The 20000-nt window shown below is 48.4% G+C and overlaps 1 protein-coding gene across 1 annotated transcript; it reads left to right on the top strand.

Annotated features, from left to right (window-relative positions):
* Positions 1-1846: 1846 nt before the first annotated feature.
* On the top strand, positions 1847-13054 carry LOC308169543 (alpha-2,8-sialyltransferase 8F-like; the record flags this gene model as incomplete). Its single annotated transcript, XM_080544226.1, has 7 exons — positions 1847-1941; positions 10839-10925; positions 11311-11455; positions 11595-11707; positions 11827-11913; positions 12491-12782; positions 12854-13054. The coding sequence occupies 7 exons, from the start codon at positions 1847-1849 to the stop codon at positions 13052-13054; spliced, it is 1020 nt and encodes a 339-aa protein (XP_080400352.1).
* Positions 13055-20000: the final 6946 nt, after the last annotated feature.

Below are 20000 nucleotides of genomic sequence, written 5' to 3'. Positions count from 1 at the left end.
CAGGCAGAAAGGGTGTGGGATGTGGGCTCAGGCTGCACAGGTCACGGTCATTTCTCTCCAAAAGCCACTGAAGCTAAAACCTTAGGTGGCATTTGACACACAGTGACTCACAACAAAATACATTTGACTAAGTAAGTGTACATGAATGATATTGCCTCCGCACTAAAACACTGCGAGACACATGATTCCAGTTAGCTGGAAAAACAAACAACAACAACAACAACAACCTCCAACTGAAACCCTTCCCTCTCTCCTGCCATGCAGGACTCATATTACTAACAACATCTGAACTTACTCGTTCTTTCAGGTATACCTGCATTCCACTACAGTATTGTGTCTCTGTCTCTGATGGTCCCCTGTGGCTGTAGTGGGCGTATCCTGTGTCCTGTGTCAGTAAGCAGGTGTGTGTGTGGGGGGTGGGGGCGGCTCCCCTCACTCAGTTTAGATATCTTATCAGTACAGATATGTTAATGTTAATGTTAATGTTAATTTTATTTATAATGCGCCCCCCATCCAACTTTTACATCGGCCCGGGGCGCAGAAATTGCCAGTACATGTGTGTCTCTGGCTCTGACTGTCAAGTCACTGACAACGTGTCCTGTGTCAGTCAGCAGGTGTGTGTGTGTGTGTGTGTGTGTGTGTGGGGGGGGGGGGGGGGCGGGGACAGGTAGAGACAGGATAACATCACCATTGTCTCCACCCCATCCTTCATTTGGACCAGAGAAGTGAACCTGTGAAGCGCTGACAAGGACCCACGGTAAGACCCTCGGAACTAGCCAAGGCTCACTCAGAACGGTGTCCAGTCGAAGGTTACCACGGTTACGCAGTTTTAATTGTGGGCTCATATTTTGAAGATAGTATCTGAGGAATTGAGTGGTAGAAGTCGTGAAATGGCGGCAAGCCAATGTTGTAGATCTGTCCAGAGGTGAGCAGGCCTACCCTACTTGACATATGTGACAGTTTGATCAAAAAGTCTGGCAACGTCATTTTTATGTTTTTTCCAGATTATGAAAAGGGTAGATTGTAAGCTTTCCAGCTTGTTGTTTTCATATAGTCTGTCAATTTTTACACCATCAATTTCCAAATGTACTTCAGTGTTTATTTTACGGTTTTACAGATTTAACACTACAACAGCCGTGCCTATTTTACCTACTACTACTAATAATAACTTTATTTGTATATCGCTTTTCCTGCAAACGTTGCAGCTCAAAGTGCTCCAATCATTATATAATCTTAATTTAATTATTTTGTAATAATAACAATAATAATAATAACTTTTAATACTTGTTTTTCAAGTATGTTTGAGAACTGTGACAGCAAGGATAGCGGTTATTACTTTAGTGAAGGAACACTTGTCTCCAGCTTTGAATAATGGGATAACTTTTGCAACTCTCATTTTATCTGGGAATGTTCCTGTTTTAAATGGCAAGTTACATATGTGAGTTAATGGTTAAGTTCTTTACCAGGGACATATCAATATCATCCCATCTGTAGGATTAGGGTTTTTATTTTTATTTGTGCTTTTATTTACTATATCCCTAATTTCCTCTTTCTCTACAGTTCCCAAAGATACACACACACCCACACACACACACACCCACACACACACACACACACACACACACACACACACACACACACACCCACACACACACACACACACACACACACACACGTGTGTCCTCCTGGCCGCCCCACACATACATACATACACACACACACACACACACACACACGCACACACACGCACACACACACACACACACACACGCTTGTGTCCTCCTGGCCGCCCCACACACACGTCCACACGTCTGTCCTGTGGTCCAGTGTCTCTGCAGGAGGGAGCATGGCTGTGAGTCCCAGACTCAGACTACTGGTCCTGGCTGTTCCTGTTCTGGTGCACACTCTCCTGCTCTGCTCCTGGATGCAGAGGGACACAGGGTGAGAACACACACACACACACACACACACACACACCCACACAGACACACTCAGACACACACACAGAGGGGAGAGAGATATAATTCTCAACATTGATCAATAGTTTGATAGATCCCCTCACCAGGGCTTTGGTTACAAAACATCAACATTTTAGACATTCAGCAGACACCTTTATCCAAAGTGACTCACAACAAAATACATTTGACTAAGTAAGTGTACATGAATGATATTGCCTCCGCACTAAAACACTGCCAAGCTCATCTTCATGACGATACGATTGTCTACTGTGTAGCAGATTCTGTCCAGCTGGCCTCTGAGAGACTGCAGCTTGCGTCAATGCTCTTCTGTCTGTCTCAACGCTCTTCTAGCTTACACTGTTCACAACGTGTCTTGTGCGTAAGGAGAAAGAAAAAGCTACTATTTGTTTACAAACTCCTTTATTATACCTGTCTGTCTGTCTGCCTGTCTGTCTGTCTGTCTGTCTGTCTGTCTGCCTGTCTGCCTGTCTGTCTGCCTGTCTGTCTGTCTGTCTGTCTGTCTGTCTGCCTGTCTGTCTGCCTGTCTGCCTGTCTGCCTGTCTGCCTGCCTGCCTGTCTGTCTGTCTGTCTGTCTGTCTGCCTGTCTGTCTATGTGTAACAGTATGTTTATCTGTTGGCAGGAATGAGAGATTCAACAGTTACACGTCCCATCGGTGTGTCTTACTGAGACACAAGTTCCTCTCGATGACATCAGCCCGCAAGTGAGTGAATCTCAGTGTTGTTAAAACGGGTTTTGGCCCCATTAAGATCTGATGCTTCACAGAGGCTACGTCGTAAGTCTGAGCTACCAGATTTTCAACGCAATTTTATTGCTGTTCCTTTTGCTGCCCCCTGTAGGCAAGCAGCAGAGTCCTGAATCTGAGGCAAGCTGCTACCGGTAGCCAGTGAAGGGTGTGAAGGAGGGGGGTAACATGAGAGAAGGAGGGGGGTAACAAGAGAGAAGGAGGGGGGTAACAAGAGTGAAGGAGGGGGGCGACAAGAGAGAAGGAGGGGGGTAACATGAGAGAAGGAGGGGGGTAACATGAGTGAAGGAGGGGGGTAACAAGAGAGAAGGAGGGGGGTAACAAGAGAGAAGGAGGGGGGTAACATGAGGGAAGGAGGGGGGTAACAAGAGAGAAGGAGGGGGGTAACAAGAGTGAAGGAGGGGGGCGACAAGAGAGAAGGAGGGGGGTAACAAGAGAGAAGGAGGGGGGTAACAAGAGAGAAGGAGGGGGGTAACAAGAGAGAAGGAGGGGGGTAACATGAGTGAAGGAGGGGGGTGACATGAGAGAAGGAGGGGGGTAACATGAGTGAAGGAGGGGGGTAACAAGAGAGAAGGAGGGGGGTAACAAGAGAGAAGGAGGGGGGTAACAAGAGAGAAGGAGGGGGGTAACATGAGAGAAGGAGGGGGGTAACATGAGGGAAGGAGGGGGGTAACAAGAGTGAAGGAGGGGGGTAACAAGAGTGAAGGAGGGGGGTAACATGAGTGAAGGAGGGGGGTAACATGAGGGAAGGAGGGGGGCAACATGAGAGAAGGAGGGGGGTAACAAGAGAGGAGGAGGGGGGTAACAAGAGTGAAGGAGGGGGGTAACAAGAGAGAAGGAGGGGGGCAACATGAGAGAAGGAGGGGGGTAACAAGAGAGAAGGAGGGGGGTAACAAGAGAGAAGGAGGGGGGTAACAAGAGAGGAGGAGGGGGGTGACAAGAGAGAAGGAGGGGGGTAACATGAGTGAAGGAGGGGGGTGACAAGAGAGAAGGAGGGGGGTAACATGAGTGAAGGAGGGGGGTAACAAGAGAGAAGGAGGGGGGCAACAAGAGAGAAGGAGGGGGGTAACAAGAGAGAAGGAGGGGGGTAACAAGAGAGGAGGAGGGGGGTGACAAGAGAGAAGGAGGGGGGTAACATGAGTGAAGGAGGGGGGTGACAAGAGAGAAGGAGGGGGGTAACATGAGTGAAGGAGGGGGGTAACAAGAGAGAAGGAGGGGGGTGACATGAGTGAAGGAGGGGGGTGACATGAGAGAAGGAGGGGGGTGACATGAGAGAAGGAGGGGGGTAACAAGAGAGAAGGAGGGGGGTAACATGAGAGAAGGAGGGGGGCAACATGAGTGAAGGAGGGGGGCAACAAGAGAGAAGGAGGGGGGTAACAAGAGAGAAGGAGGGGGGCAACATGAGTGAAGGAGGGGGGTAACAAGAGAGAAGGAGGGGGGTAACAAGAGAGAAGGAGGGGGGTAACAAGAGAGAAGGAGGGGGGTAACAAGAGAGAAGGAGGGGGGCAACATGAGTGAAGGAGGGGGGCAACAAGAGAGAAGGAGGGGGGTAACAAGAGAGAAGGAGGGGGGCAACATGAGAGAAGGAGGGGGGTGACATGAGGGAAGGAGGGGGGTAACATGAGAGAAGGAGGGGGGTAACAAGAGAGAAGGAGGGGGGTAACAAGAGAGAAGGAGGGGGGTAACATGAGGGAAGGAGGGGGGTAACATGAGTGAAGGAGGGGGGTAACATGAGTGAAGGAGGGGGGTAACATGAGAGAAGGAGGGGGGTAACATGAGGGAAGGAGGGGGGTAACATGAGTGAAGGAGGGGGGTAACAAGAGAGAAGGAGGGGGGTAACAAGAGAGAAGGAGGGGGGTAACATGAGGGAAGGAGGGGGGTAACATGAGTGAAGGAGGGGGGTAACAAGAGAGAAGGAGGGGGGTAACATGAGAGAAGGAGGGGGGTAACATGAGGGAAGGAGGGGGGTAACATGAGTGAAGGAGGGGGGTAACAAGAGAGAAGGAGGGGGGTAACATGAGTGAAGGAGGGGGGTAACATGAGTGAAGGAGGGGGGTAACAAGAGAGAAGGAGGGGGGTAACATGAGAGAAGGAGGGGGGTAACATGAGTGAAGGAGGGGGGTAACATGAGTGAAGGAGGGGGGTAACAAGAGAGAAGGAGGGGGGTAACATGAGTGAAGGAGGGGGGTAACATGAGTGAAGGAGGGGGGTAACAAGAGAGAAGGAGGGGGGTAACAAGAGTGAAGGAGGGGGGTAACATGAGTGAAGGAGGGGGGTAACAAGAGAGAAGGAGGGGGGTAACATGAGTGAAGGAGGGGGGTAACATGAGTGAAGGAGGGGGGTAACAAGAGAGAAGGAGGGGGGTAACATGAGTGAAGGAGGGGGGTGACATGAGAGAAGGAGGGGGGTAACATGAGTGAAGGAGGGGGGTAACAAGAGAGAAGGAGGGGGGTAACATGAGAGAAGGAGGGGGGTAACAACCCCTCAGTCAACCTCATCTGCACTCACCATCTGCCTGGAGGAGATAAAGGCGTGGATGAGAGTTAACTTCCTTCAATTAAATAGCTGCAAAACAGAAGCCATCCTCATCGGCACCCCTCACCAGGTTAAATCATCCCCCATAACAAGCATCACTTTCTCTGGACAGGTTATCCCTCTGTCATCCGTCGTCACCAACCTTGGTGTTCGAATGGACCCCCACCTCAACTACGAGGCCCACATTAAACACATATCCAAAACGTCATTCTTCCACCTTAGAAATATAGCAAAACTCCGCCCCACCCTGTCTTTGCCCGATGCCGAGAAGTTAGTCCATGCCTTTGTCTCCTCCAGGCTCGACTACTGCAACGCACTTCTCATCGGGATCCCTAGCAAGAGCCTTCAGAAGCTCCAGTACATTCAGAACAGCGCTGCTAGGATCCTGATGAGAGTGCGCAAATACGATCACATCACACCCATCCTCCACTCACTACACTGGCTTCCCATCTCCTCTCGGATCATTTACAAAATCTCACTGTTAACTCATCAATGCATTCACGGCAACGCACCCCCTTACCTCAAGGACCTGGTCAAATCCCACAGCCCCTCCACTCGCACTCTCCGCTTATCAAATGCAAACCTCCTCAAACCCACCAAAACCCACCTCCGCTCCATGGGAGACCGGGCCTTCTGCTCCATCGCCCCCGAACTGTGGAACGCCCTCCCTGCCCACCTGAGAGCACCACAGTCGGTCGACTCTTTTAAGAGCGGACTTAAGACTCATCTTTTTAACAAAGCGTTCCAGTAGCCAGATTTGTATTTATTTTTTTTCTTTAGTTTTATGCCACAGTGTCTTTTTAACCTTTCTGCTTTTGATGTTTTTAGTGATCTTTATTGTGTTGTGCTGTTTTTGTTTCTTTTATTGACTGTAGCACTTTGAGATTCTTGAAATGTAAAGTGCTTTATAAATAAAATCCATTATTATTATTATTATTATTATTATTATTATTATTATTATTAACATGAGAGAAGGAGGGGGGTAACATGAGAGAATTTGGGGGGTTGAACACCAGATGGGCGGCAGCATTTAGGATGAGCTGAGGCCTGCGGCCTCGTACCTACGACCCAATCACAGCCTCGTACCTACGACCCAATCACAGCCGTGCTGATATTCAGTATAACACCCTCCCTCTCGGGGTGCCTCAAGGCTCCATCTTGGGACCAACGTTGTTCTCAATCTACATTAATGATGTAGCAAAAGATGCTGGCAAATCCCAGATCCATCTTTATGCTGACGACACCATCTTGTATTGTGCAGGCCCTTCACTCCACTCTGCGGCTTCCACTCTACAACTCAGCCTCACCTCCATTGAGCAGTCTTTTCATCGCCTCCATCTTCTCCTCAACACCAAAAAAACTAAGTGCATTCTTTTCGACCGGAGACCTCGTGTCAGCATGAATTAATGGTCTTTATTGTCATTGCTACAGTACAGGTACCAAACAACGAAATTTAGGAGGGGTGGCTCCCCTGGTGTTAGGAAAGAAGAAAAAAATCACAAGAAGGGAAGGAGCTGGTTTACATAAATAAAGGCTATGTACACTATCCACTATACTATACTGTACAGATAGACGACTAGGGTTGTCATATTGCACAATAGTGTTATTGCACATTTATTTAAAGTGTCGCAGTTTGCAGGCTTGAAATGTACACATTTGTGCCTCAGCACTACACCTGATTTTTTCAGTCCAGCAGCTGCCATCAATCCGTCCAGACTGTCCAGGGCCCAGAACCTAGGTCTTTGCTGTGTTCAGGGCCTGGACGGCCCTGTGGTAGAAGCTGTTCTTCAGTCTGTTTGTCCTTGCGGCCAAGGTCCTGAACCGCCTTTTCGAGGGCAGCCGGGTAAAGTGTTCGTACCCAGGGTGGGTTGGGTCCCTGGAGATCTTGGAGGCCTTCCTGAGACAGCGTGTGTTGTACAGCTCTTCCAGAGAGGGGAGGGGGGCGCCGGTGATCTTCTGTGCTGTTCTGACGACTCTCTGTAGCGCATTTCTCTCTGCGGTTGTGCAGCTGGAGAACCAGTTGCAGATGCCGTAGGTGAGGATGCTCTCCACTGCGCCGCGGTAGAAGGTCACCAGTATCTCCTGCTTGCTGTGTTCCTTCCTGAGGACTCTCAGGATGTATAGCCGCTGTTGTGCCTTCTTGATGGTGGCTTTTGTGTTGTCCTTCCAGGTCAGGTCATCCCGCATGTGCATCCCCAGGAATCGGAGGGTTGAGACTCTCTCCACGCTCTCTCCGTCGATGAGCAGGGGCTGGATCTCGGACTTTTTCCTCCTGAAGTCTACGATGATTTCCTGGGTCTTTGACTTGTTCAGCAGCAGGTTGTTAACCTTGCACAGCTTGCTCAGTTGCTCTACCTCATCCCTGTACGCCGCCTCGTCCCCCCCCGAGATGCATCCCACCACGGTGGTGTCGTCTGCAAACTTTACGATGGAGTTGCTGGGGTGGACGGGGGTGAAGTCGTAGGTGTAGAGGTTGTAGAGGATGGGGCTTAGCACGCAGCCCTGGGGGGACCCAGTGCTGAGTCTGAGGGCTGTGGAGGTGTGGGGGCCCACCCGCACCCTCTGGGGGCGGTCGGTCAGGAAGTCCTTGATCCATGCACATATAGAGTGTGATAGACCCAGGTCTAGTAGTTTGGTCACTAGCCTGTCTGGAAGGATGGTGTTGAAGGCGGAGCTGAAGTCCACAAAGAGCAGTCTCGCGTAGCTGTTTCCCATCTCCAGGTGGGATAGAGTGGCGTGGAGAGTCGTCGCGATGGCGTCCTCTGTGGACCTGTAGGCTCTGTAGGCGAACTGGTATGGATCCAGGTTGGGCGGGAGGCGTGTGAGTATGTGGGCCCGGACTAGTTTCTCGAAGCACTTCATGATGATTGGTGTGAGTGCCACCGGGCGGTAGTCGTTTAGGCAGCTCACCGTGCTTTTCTTCGGGACTGGGATGATAGTTGAGGTTTTCAGGCAGGGTGGGATGGTGGCCTGGGACAGGGACTGGTTGAAGATGTTGGTGAAAACCCCGGCCAGCTGGTCGGCGCAGTCCCTCAGCACCCGTCCCAGGACGCCATCCGGCCCCGAGGCTTTCCTGGGGTCCACCGCCTTCAGCACGCGTCTCACTTCATGCTCTGTGAGGGTGAGGCTGCTGAGAGCTGGAGAGAGTGGTGTTTGTGTTGTGGTTACCTCCGTTCGCCCCTCGTCGAACCGGGCGTAGAAGGTGTTCAGCTTTCCCGCCAGCAGGGGGTCGTCCTCTGCGGCTGTGAGCCTGTTGGCTCTGAAGTTTGTCATGTGCTGAACCCCCTGCCACATCCGCCTGGAGTCGTTGCTCAGGAAGCATTCCTCAATCTTCTCTCTGTGGTCTGCCTTGGCCGCTTTGATTCCGCGCTTTAGGTTAGCCCTGGTGGTGCTGTACAGCGGTGTGCTCTTCCCTGCGATGAAGGCGTTGTCCCTCTCGTTGATCAGTTTTTGGACCTTCCCAGTCATCCATGGCTTCGTGTTGGGGTAGACCCGGACCCGTTTGTCCACGGTGACTGAGTTGGTGCAGTTCACTATGTGGTTCAGAACCGACGACGTGTACTGTTCCAGGTCCTCATGCTCATATTCCTGCCATGGGGTGTCATTTAGGCAGATCTGCAGTGGAGCGGACCCTTCTGGCCAGGTTCTGACAGTCTTAGTGGTGATGGGAGCACTTTTCCCCATGGTAGTGTATGCTGGGATCAGGAGGATTGACACATGGTCAGACATGCCTAGATGAGCTAGCGGACTAGCCTTGTAAGCACGTTTGATGTTGGTGTATACCTTGTCCAGTGTTTTTTCTCCCCTTGTTGCACATTTCACATTTTCCCCTAAGATCTTCTGTGTTGACGGTTCCGAGCTGGAGTTTGTCTCTTGTTACAAATACCTTGGCCTTTGGCTGGACTCATCCCTTTCCTTCACCACCCACATAAAGCACCTGCAGACAAAAGTCAAAGCTCGCCTAAGCTTTTTATACCGGAACAAGGCCTCCTTCACCCGTGCAGCCAAACATACCCTTGTCAAGATGACCATCCTGCCCATATTTGACTATGGCGATACCATCTATAGGATGGCATCTCAGTCTGCCCTCAGGAAACTCGACACACTCCATCACTCCGCCATTCGTTTTGCCACTGGTGCGCCTTTCACAACTCACCACTGTGATCTGTACACCCTTGTAGACTGGCCATCTCTTCACAGCAGACGGCTCAGTCACTGGTTTCATATTATCTACAAATCCATACTTTGCAAAACACCTTTCTACCTCTCATCCCTTCTGCACCTCTCTCACCGCCCCGTCATCGTTCTAAGATCCAGTGATCTTGTCCGACTCACCATCCCCAAAGCCCGTACCGTAGTCGGGCGCAGCGCTTTCCGGTTCGCTGCAGCACACGACTGGAACACCTTACAAAACACCCTCAAACTCACCGCCCTCACCTCACTCACTGCTTTCAAACAAATCCTGCAGCGAACCATAGTCGATCAATGCACCTGTTGATCACCGTCTCTCACCCATCCCATAACCCATCACTGCCTCATTTTAAGTACCCCTGCTCCACTACCCCCGCTATCCCTCACCTCCGCTCTTCCTCACCCCTACCTCCTCCGTCTCTCTCCCCTCTCTCTGACTGTTAGTATTGAGATTGAGATTGAGATTGAGATAACGTTTATTGCCACTATGCATTACACATATAGGAATTTGCTTCGTCACCACAGCAAGTGCGTTTATACTTTTTTCACATATCAAAAAACAGGACAACACAACAACAACACAGGACAGACAACAGTATTATAATGCATCTGTATTTGCCAGTGTTTTATTGTTTTATTGTTTTATTGTTTATTGTATTACTTAACCTTGTTTTATTTCTAGCTTCCCATCTCCCCCCCCCCCCCCCCCCAAAGAGCCATTGCTTTTTGGTCAGGTGCATTTGCAAATAAGAATTTGTTCTTACATGTTTGCCTGGTTAAATAAAGGTTAAATACAAAAAATAATAATATCGCTTAATTCAAGATCAGTCGACAGAGGGTGTCGAAGGATGAGGAGAGAGCGGACAGGAGGGTGGAGGATGCTGAGTCAGTGGATAGAAGATAGAAGGATGAGGAGAGAGCAGACAGGAGGGTGGAGGATGCTGCTTCAGTGGATAGAAGATTCAACAGAGGGTAGGGAGGATAAGACAGAGGAAGAGAGGCTGGTGGGGGACAGGGTAGGGAGGAGGGTGTAATGCAGAACTAGTCGCTGCCTACAGTGTTTCCCTGTATTTGCGCAAAGTTTGCGATTTTGACCACAAAATATTATTTGGGAATCTTACCGAAAATTACATTTGTTACACAAATCAGTGGAACAATATTAATATTTATTTCATTTTAGTATTTTGTTTGTTTTTTGTTTTCATAACAGCTATTTACATTGGAGTATGATGAGGCTCTGCCTTCCCTGCTGCAAATACTGTTTTAAACAAGCAGATACTCAACACTACTACAACTCTATCCCTCTCCCCTTCTCTCTCACCCTCCACCCCCCCCCCTCCCTCCCCCTTCCTTTTTCTCCCTTCTCCCCCTCCCTCTCCCTCCCTCTCAGGATGAAGCAACATTCTCTTATAAAGGAGGTGAGAGAGTTGATGAACTGCCCTCACTACGTCAACATCACCCAGAAAGTGCTCTACAGGTAATGTCTGATCACAGCTCTATAGGTAATGTCTGATCAGGGCTCTACAGGTAATGTCTGATCAGGGCTCTACAGGTAATGTCTGATCAGGGCTCTACAGGTAATGTCTGATCACAGCTCTACAGGTAATGTCTGATCAGGGCTCTACAGGTAATGTCTGATCACAGCTCTACAGGTAATGTCTGATCAGGGCTCTACAGGTAATGTCTTATCACAGCTCTACAGGTAATGTCTGATCACAGCTCTACAGGTAATGTCTGATCACAGCCCTACAGGTAATGTCTGATCAGGTCTCCCTCCCTCCTTCCCTCCCTCCCTCACTCCCCCCCTCACTCCCTCTCTCCATCCATCCCTCTCTCTCTCCCCCCTTACCGCCCTCCTGTAGGGAGAGACTGCGATTCTGCTGTAATGCCACCGGAGGTCTGTTTCTGACCCAACAGAACACTCAACTGGGCCAGAAGATCAGATATGAGACCAACCAAGAGAAAACTAAAACTGTGGACCAGAATCTCTACAACATGCTACCACAGGTCTGAGTGTGTATGTGTGTGTGTGTGTGTGTGTGTGTGTTGTGTTTACCCTGGAGTAAAGGGTGTTTATTTCCATTGCTGTGTTGTGGTATAACGCGCGTGTGTGTGTGTGTGTGTGTGTGTGTGTGTGTGTGTGTAGAGTCTTCCCTGGGGTCCAGAAGTGTTGGGTCGCTGTGCTGTCATTGGAAGCGGAGGCATCCTACAGAACAGCAGCTGTGGAGCTGAGATCGACAACGCTGACTTCATCATTAGGTAACTACCATCTTCATCATCACAATCATCTTCACCATCATCATCATCTTCTTCATCATCATCATCACCATCATCATCATCTTCATCATTGAGTGTAATGTTCCAACCCCCCTCTGCAGGTTCAACCTGGGTCCACTCAGTAACCATGACGATGTGGGTAACAGAACCAGCCTGATGACCATCAACCCTAGCCAGATCATGGATGGGTAGGAGAGAGTTCTAACACACACACACACACACACACACACACACACACACACACCCTCACACTCACAATCTCACACACACACCTGTCTAGCCAAGTTTCAGTCACAAATAAGATATCAAGTTCACAGGAGCAAATCAAGTCGTTAATTAAGAGAGACTTATTAGCTAAAGATCTATGAATGACACACACACACCTGCCTAGCCAAGTTTCATTGAAAAGGACTAGTTTCAGTAGCTTTGTGTCTGGTCTCAGTGCAGGTTGTGGATGACAGAGTACAGAGATTACATCTGAGGGGTACAGAGCAATCTGACCTGTGGTTAACTGTCCCTTTCTGGGAGGAACATGTGGAGAACAGTTTCCTTGGGTCAGAAGCAGAGGATTGAATGTCGTAATGGCAGTAAGACGCTTTAGCAGCTGATGCAGAGGAGCTGTAGTTGAGGAGGAGAGAGAGAGAAGGTGTAGTTGAGGAGAGAGAGAGAGAGAGAAGGTTTAGGTCATCAGGGAGGCCAGGTGTTCACACACACACGCCTGCATGGATACATAACTGGCTACCGTGTCATGATGTGTCTCCATAGTTACCCTAACCTAAAGAAGGACCCGCTGCTGGCCAGTCAATTGGCCAATCGTGTGTCTGCGTACGGCGACGCCCTCCTCCTCCTGCCTGCCTTCACCTACACATTCTGCACTGAGCTCTCATTCGCTGTGCACCGCGCCCTTCAGCCTCTGAGGCCCAATCAGAATGTAGTATTCTTCAACCCGGACTTCCTGTTGGAATTGGGGCGGAGCTGGAGGGGGAGGGGCCTCAAGGAGCCCCGCCTGTCCACTGGTCTGATGCTGGCTAGCGTGGCGATGGAACTCTGTGACCAGGTGTGTGTGTGTGTGTGTGTGTGTGTGTGTGAGAGAGGTACAGTAAAGTGATTGGGTTTACTCTCTGACAGGTGCACCTGTATGGCTTCTGGCCCTTCCCTATCGACCTATCAGAGAAGCCGCTGCCTCACCATTACTATGACAACGTGGGTCCAAAACGCAGCATGCATTCCATGCCTGATGAGTTCCTGCATCTTCTCCAACACCACAGCCAGGGGGCGCTACAGCTACACCTGGGACCCTGCGCCCAACCTCTAACCCCTAACCTCTAACCCCTAGACCCATAGACCCTAGAGACCATACACCCCAACCTCTAACCTCTAACCTCTAACCTCTAACCCCTAGACCCTACCACCTAACCTCTAACCCCTAGACCCTACCATCTAACCTCTAACCCCTAGACCCTACCACCTAACCTCTAACCCCTAGACCATACACCCTAACCCCTAACCTCTAACCTCTAACCTCTAACCCCTAGACCCTACCACCTAACCTCTAACCCCTAGACCCTACCATCTAACCTCTAACCTTTAACCCCTAGACCCTACCACCTAACCTCTAACCCCTAGACCCTACCACCTAACCTCTAACCTCTAACCTCTAACCTCTAACCCCTAGACCCTACCATCTAACCTCTAACCCCTAGACCCTTCCACCTAACCTCTAACCTCTAACCCCTAGACCCTACCATCTAACCTCTAACCCCTAGACCCTACCATCTAACCTCTAACCCCTAGACCCTACCACCTAACCCCTAACCTCTAACCTCTAACCCCTAACCTCTAACCTCTAACCTCTAACCCCTAACCCCTAGACCCGGGGTATTCAATTAAAATTCAACAAGGTCCAGTTAGAGAAAACATTAGGTTACCGTAGGTACATTGTGTGATCTGTTGGTCTGTGTAGCTAAAATAAATAGGATTTTGCTGCTTTAAACTTGTGTATCCTAACCCTAACCCTAACCCGTAGACCAAATCCATTTGAATTGAAATATGCTGCTTCTCGTGTCAAATATTGATATGCGATTAAAATGCGATTCATTTCGATTAATTAATTACAAAGCCTCTAATTAATTAGATACTTTTTCTGTGTCTCGCTGAAGCGTATGAAGTATTCCGTTTGTTAATCTTTCTTCTCCCTGAAGCTCACAGCACAGCCCGTAGCACACACACACTGACACCCACACACACACACACACACACACACACACACACACACACACACACACACACACATACACACACACACACACACACACACACACACACACACACCACAGGGTTTATGATCACTGTTCACATACTGTCACCTACTTCCCGGACCTCTGATGACGTGAGATTACACACACAATGTTTACACAGATGTAATTACACACACACACACACACACACACACAATGTTTACACAGATGTAATTACACACGCACACACACACACACACACACACAATGTTTACACAGATGTAATTACACACGCACACACACACACACACACACACACACACACACACACACACAATGTTTACACAGATGTAATTACACACACACACACACACACACACACACACACAGACACATGAGAGGGAGGGGGGAGGGGGAGAGAGGGAGAGGCTTTGAACTCACCCTTAGATAACCAGACACAGATTTAACCCTTAGATAACCAGACACAGATTTAACCCTTAGATAACCAGACACAGATTTAACCCTTAGATAACCAGACACAGTTTTCCTTGCATGATCATGTAATGATGGTTCGACTACGCCAGAGGTCTCAACTGCATGACCTGGGACACAAGCTTCATCCAGAAGAACTCTTTAATAGAAGTCTTTAACTCCAGAAACGGTTGGGTACACGGGAATGCAGTCACATGAACCCAGATGATCCAGTAAGAGTCTGTTAGAACAGGGTTCTGGACACAGGAAGCCCACCAGAAGGCAGTCACATGACCCAGTCACATGACCCAGGAGGGCAGCACGGAACGCCAAGGAGACGAGAGATGAAAACAATAAAGAACGTGAATTAGATTTTTATTTTTTTTTTATTTTTTTTTTTAATGACTGGACTTTTTAAATAGGCACTACATTTTATAAACACTGTTATGTCTGTCTGTTTTTATCGTATGTATGTGACCTACAGTGGGGCAAGGAATGAAGTGTACCTATGATGAAAATTACAGGCCTCTCTCATCTTTTTAAGTGGGAGAACCTGCACAATTGGTGGCTGATTAAATACTTTTTTGCCCCACTGTATGTGTGTTTTTAATGTGGAAACTGTATTCATGAACTGCACTTCTGCCTGTCAAAGAAGCATTTCTGTCACTGTGTGACAGACAATAAAGCAATCTGGAATCTTGAATCTTGAAGACAAACACAATCACAACGCTGGTGAGGTACGAAGCACTAAGAGCTACCTGGCAACATACTCACCTGGCAACACACACACCTGGCAACACACACACCTGGCAACATACACACCTGGCAACACACTCACCTGGCAACACACACACCTGGCAACATACACACCTGGCAACACACTCACCTGGCAACACACACACCTGGCAACATACACACCTGGCAACACACACACCTGGCAACATACACACCTGGCAACACACACACCTGGCAACATACACACCTGGCAACATACACACCTGGCAACATACACACCTGGCAACATACACACCTGGCAACATACACACCTGGCAACATACACACCTGGCAACACACACACCTGGCAACATACACACCTGGCAACATACACACCTGACAACATACACACCTGGCAACATACACACCTGGCAACATACACACCTGGCAACACACACACCTGGCAACACACTCACCTGACAACACACAAACCTGGCAACACACTCACCTGGCAACATACACACCTGGCAACATACACACCTGGCAACACACACACCTGGCAACATACACACCTGGCAACATACACACCTGGCAACACACACACCTGGCAACATACACACCTGGCAACATACACACCTGGCAACATACACACCTGGCAACACACTCACCTGGCAACACACACACCTGGCAACACACACACCTGGCAACACACACACCTGGCAACACACTCACCTGGCAACACACTCACCTGGCAACACACACACCTGGCAACACACACACCTGGCAACATACTCACCTGGCAACATACACACCTGGCAACACACACACCTGGCAACATACACACCTGGCAACACACACACCTGGCAACATACACACCTGGCAACATACACACCTGGCAACATACACACCTGGCAACACACACACCTGGCAACACACACACCTGGCAACATACACACCTGGCAACATACACACCTGGCAACATACACACCTGGTAACACACACACCTGGCAACATACACACCTGGCAACACACTCACCTGGCAACACACACACCTGGCAACACACTCACCTGGCAACACACTCACCTGGCAACACACTCACCTGGCAACATACACACCTGGCAACATACACACCTGGCAACATACACACCTGGCAACACACACACCTGGCAACATACACACCTGGCAACATACACACCTGGCAACACACACACCTGGCAACATACACACCTGGCAACATACACACCTGGCAACATACACACCTGGCAACATACACACCTGGCAACATAGACACCTGGCAACATACACACCTGGCAACATACACACCTGGCAACACACACACCTGGCAACATAGACACCTGGCAACATACACACCTGGCAACATACACACCTGGCAACACACACACCTGGCAACACACACACCTGGCAACATACACACCTGGCAACATACACACCTGGCAACATACACACCTGGCAACATAGACACCTGGCAACATACACACCTGGCAACATACACACCTGGCAACACACACACCTGGCAACATACACACCTGGCAACATACACACCTGGCAACATACACACCTGGCAACATACACACCTGGCAACACACACACCTGGCAACACACACACCTGGCAACACACACACCTGGCAACATACACACCTGGCAACATACAGACCTGGCAACATACACACCTGGCAACATACACACCTGGCAACACACACACCTGGCAACATACACACCTGGCAACACACACACCTGGCAACATACACACCTGGCAACATACACACCTGGCAACATACACACCTGGCAACATACACACCTGGCAACATACACACCTGGCAACATACTCACCTGGTAACATACACACCTGGCAACATACACACCTGGCAACACACACACCTGGCAACACACACACCTGGCAACATACACACCTGGCAACACACAGACCTGGCAACATACACACCTGGCAACATACACACCTGGCAACATACACACCTGGCAACATACACACCTGGCAACACACACACCTGGCAACATACACACCTGGCAACACACAGACCTGGCAACATACACACCTGGCAACATACACACCTGGCAACATACACACCTGGCAACATACACACCTGGCAACACACACACCTGGCAACATACACACCTGGCAACATACAGACCTGGCAACATACAGACTGATCACCCAGGGGAGGGTGAGATATATACATATAATAAATCAGGAAAAAATATGTTCATGTTCATGTTGTTCATGTACATGTTCATGTATAGAAAGTACTGTTCTTTGATGAAATATATAATGTATGTATTGGGTGGTAGGGTCTAGGGCAGGGGTCGGCAATAGGCGGCCCGTGGGCCATTGCTGGCCCATCACCAATAATATTTGTCCCAGCAGATTATTTTGAGAATCCACTTTTTTCTTTTTTTACAATATCGGACCGACAGTCCCACATATAGCGCCTATAATGTCCATATAGAGAATCTACCTCCACCTGAATAATGCTTATTGTACTTTTATTCATGTTGAGAGTGAATGACACAGGGACAGACAATCAGGCAGCGGGGTGGGGGAATCATAAGCAGGTGGACATGGTGCGTGGTGCTGAAATAGCGTGTGTGGTTTGAAAAAAATAACATCAGCTCATTAAATCATTCAAACGTAATGTTTATGTATGTGACTGCAACACACATATGAACCGTTACAAAGCCAATTCAGTTTATTCTTCTGAAAAACATTGACAACAAAATCGGCGCAAAAGTGGTGGTAGGCCTATGGCTATGCTCCTGAAACGACAGAGCAAACGCGCTATTAGGGATAATAAGTACAATGAGCCATAAGCCATTCATTCAAAATATACAAAATACAATTAGGTTATTAAATACAATAACGACAGGCTTGGTACCCACTTAATGTGAAAAGTGGCATCTCCCTCGGTCACTATTTGCTTGATATCTGGTGATATTGACGTCACTTTAATCCACAGGCAGTTTTTTTTATTTTTATGCACCAATCGATTCCTCTCGCGCGTCTTTATCACATTCATTGACGAAAAGGACGACTCGCATGTATAGAAAGGGAACATTGTGAGCACGGAAAATGTGAGTCTCACAACGGCTTTGCATTGATGAAACCAGGTAGGATGAACGTATAGTTCACTGTCCATTCCTCTTTAAATGCCCTGTTTTCACCGTCAACTTTCCTCTTTCGACCTTTGGAGAGTGACATGATGTTTCTCTTGCTAGCTAGCAGGTTAAATGTTTAGCTAACTTCACCCGACACGCAAACAACCAATCCAATAATAATGTGACCTTGTCTGGGAGGAGGGGGGAATAATTCAGAGTGAATCTATGTTAAATAATTATTAGAATAAGTTAGGCTGCGCTACATCTTCAGTCCACACATTTATTATTCAAAACTATGGAAAAGGGTGAACACTGAACACTACTTTACATTGTTACCTAGTTAACTACAACACTACTTTATATTGTTACCTAGTTAACTACAACACTACTTTACATTGTTACCTAGTTAACTACAACACTACTTTACATTGTTACCTAGAACACGTCATCTATGCTAGGACCAGGGGCCATTGGCAGTCACAATGGTAGAAGAATTAAGATTTTATTTCACTTCTTAATTTACAGGAGAGAAACATTTATTGACACTAGAGCCTTACAAGAGCTTCCTCCTTCCTAAACTGACAATATGGAACATGTCTCTCCTGTTACTGCTGCTGGTCTTCATCCACCGTCTCCTCTATTGTACTTGTGTTTCTACTGATATATAATAATAATATAATAATAATAACTTTTATTTGTATAGCGCTTTTCCTGTAAATGTTGCAGCTCAAAGTGCCATATATAACCACCCATTCCCCCCCCCCCCCCTTATCCCCCCCTCCCCCCTCCGCACTCCTCCCCCTCTCTCTCCCCTCCCTCCTCCTCCCCTCCCCCCTCCTAATGTGTGTGTCTGCTGCTATACTGTACATAACCACCCAAAGACTTCCTTCTTCCTTGTTCTGCACCATGATCAGAATTCAATCACTGAATCCCTGTCATTCTGAATGGCTGCTTTGTATATAAAGGCATGTACATCGCTAGGCATGATAGAATTGTTGACTTGCTAGTTAAGGACATGCTCTCATACGTTACACCCTCTGTTAAAACCTATAAACACACACGTGTCTCAACTACCATGTTCCACCTGTGCAATAATGAATATGACTATTTTTCAAAATGTTGCAGCCAATACACCAGATGTTATTGTTGTCGATGAGGACAGTAGAGAGGTCATCATTTTGGAAGTGGGTTGCGCGTTTGACTACAGCCTAGAAGAGGCCTTTCTTACCAAAGTTGTGAAGTACCATCCACTCAAAGATGCCATTGTACAGCTTGGGTACAAATGTAAATTATTAGTGTTTATATTTGGAAGCCTTGGTAATGTCCACAGACTAGTCGTCAGGGGGTTGCAGATGGCAGGAATTCCCAAGCCTAAAGCAAAGGCCGTGGCAAAATTCTGCTCAATATCTGCAATAATTGGCAGCCGGCATATGGAGGAGACGCTGCTACCTGTACCCATAGACAGATTTAAAGCTTGAATTATCAAGTGTCCTATGCTGGTGCAACTAATACTGTTTGTGTTCAAGAATTTTATTGTAAAATGTGAACGCAAATAAAGATATTAAATGTGTGTGTCTGTGTGTGTGTGTGTGTGTGTGTGTGTGTGTGTGTGTGTCTGTGTGTGTGTGTGTGTGTGTGTGTGTGTGTGTGTGTGTGTCTGTCTGTGTGTGTGTGTGTGTGTGTGTGTATGTATGCGATTAGGATAGCAGATGTTCTACAG

Source organism: Nansenia antarctica, assembly GCF_963989245.1.
Source record: "Nansenia antarctica genome assembly, chromosome: 13".
Classification (NCBI taxonomy): Eukaryota; Metazoa; Chordata; class Actinopteri; order Argentiniformes; family Microstomatidae; genus Nansenia; species Nansenia antarctica.
Note: the sequence above shows the minus strand (reverse complement) of the source record. Positions and strands in the feature narration are given on the sequence as shown.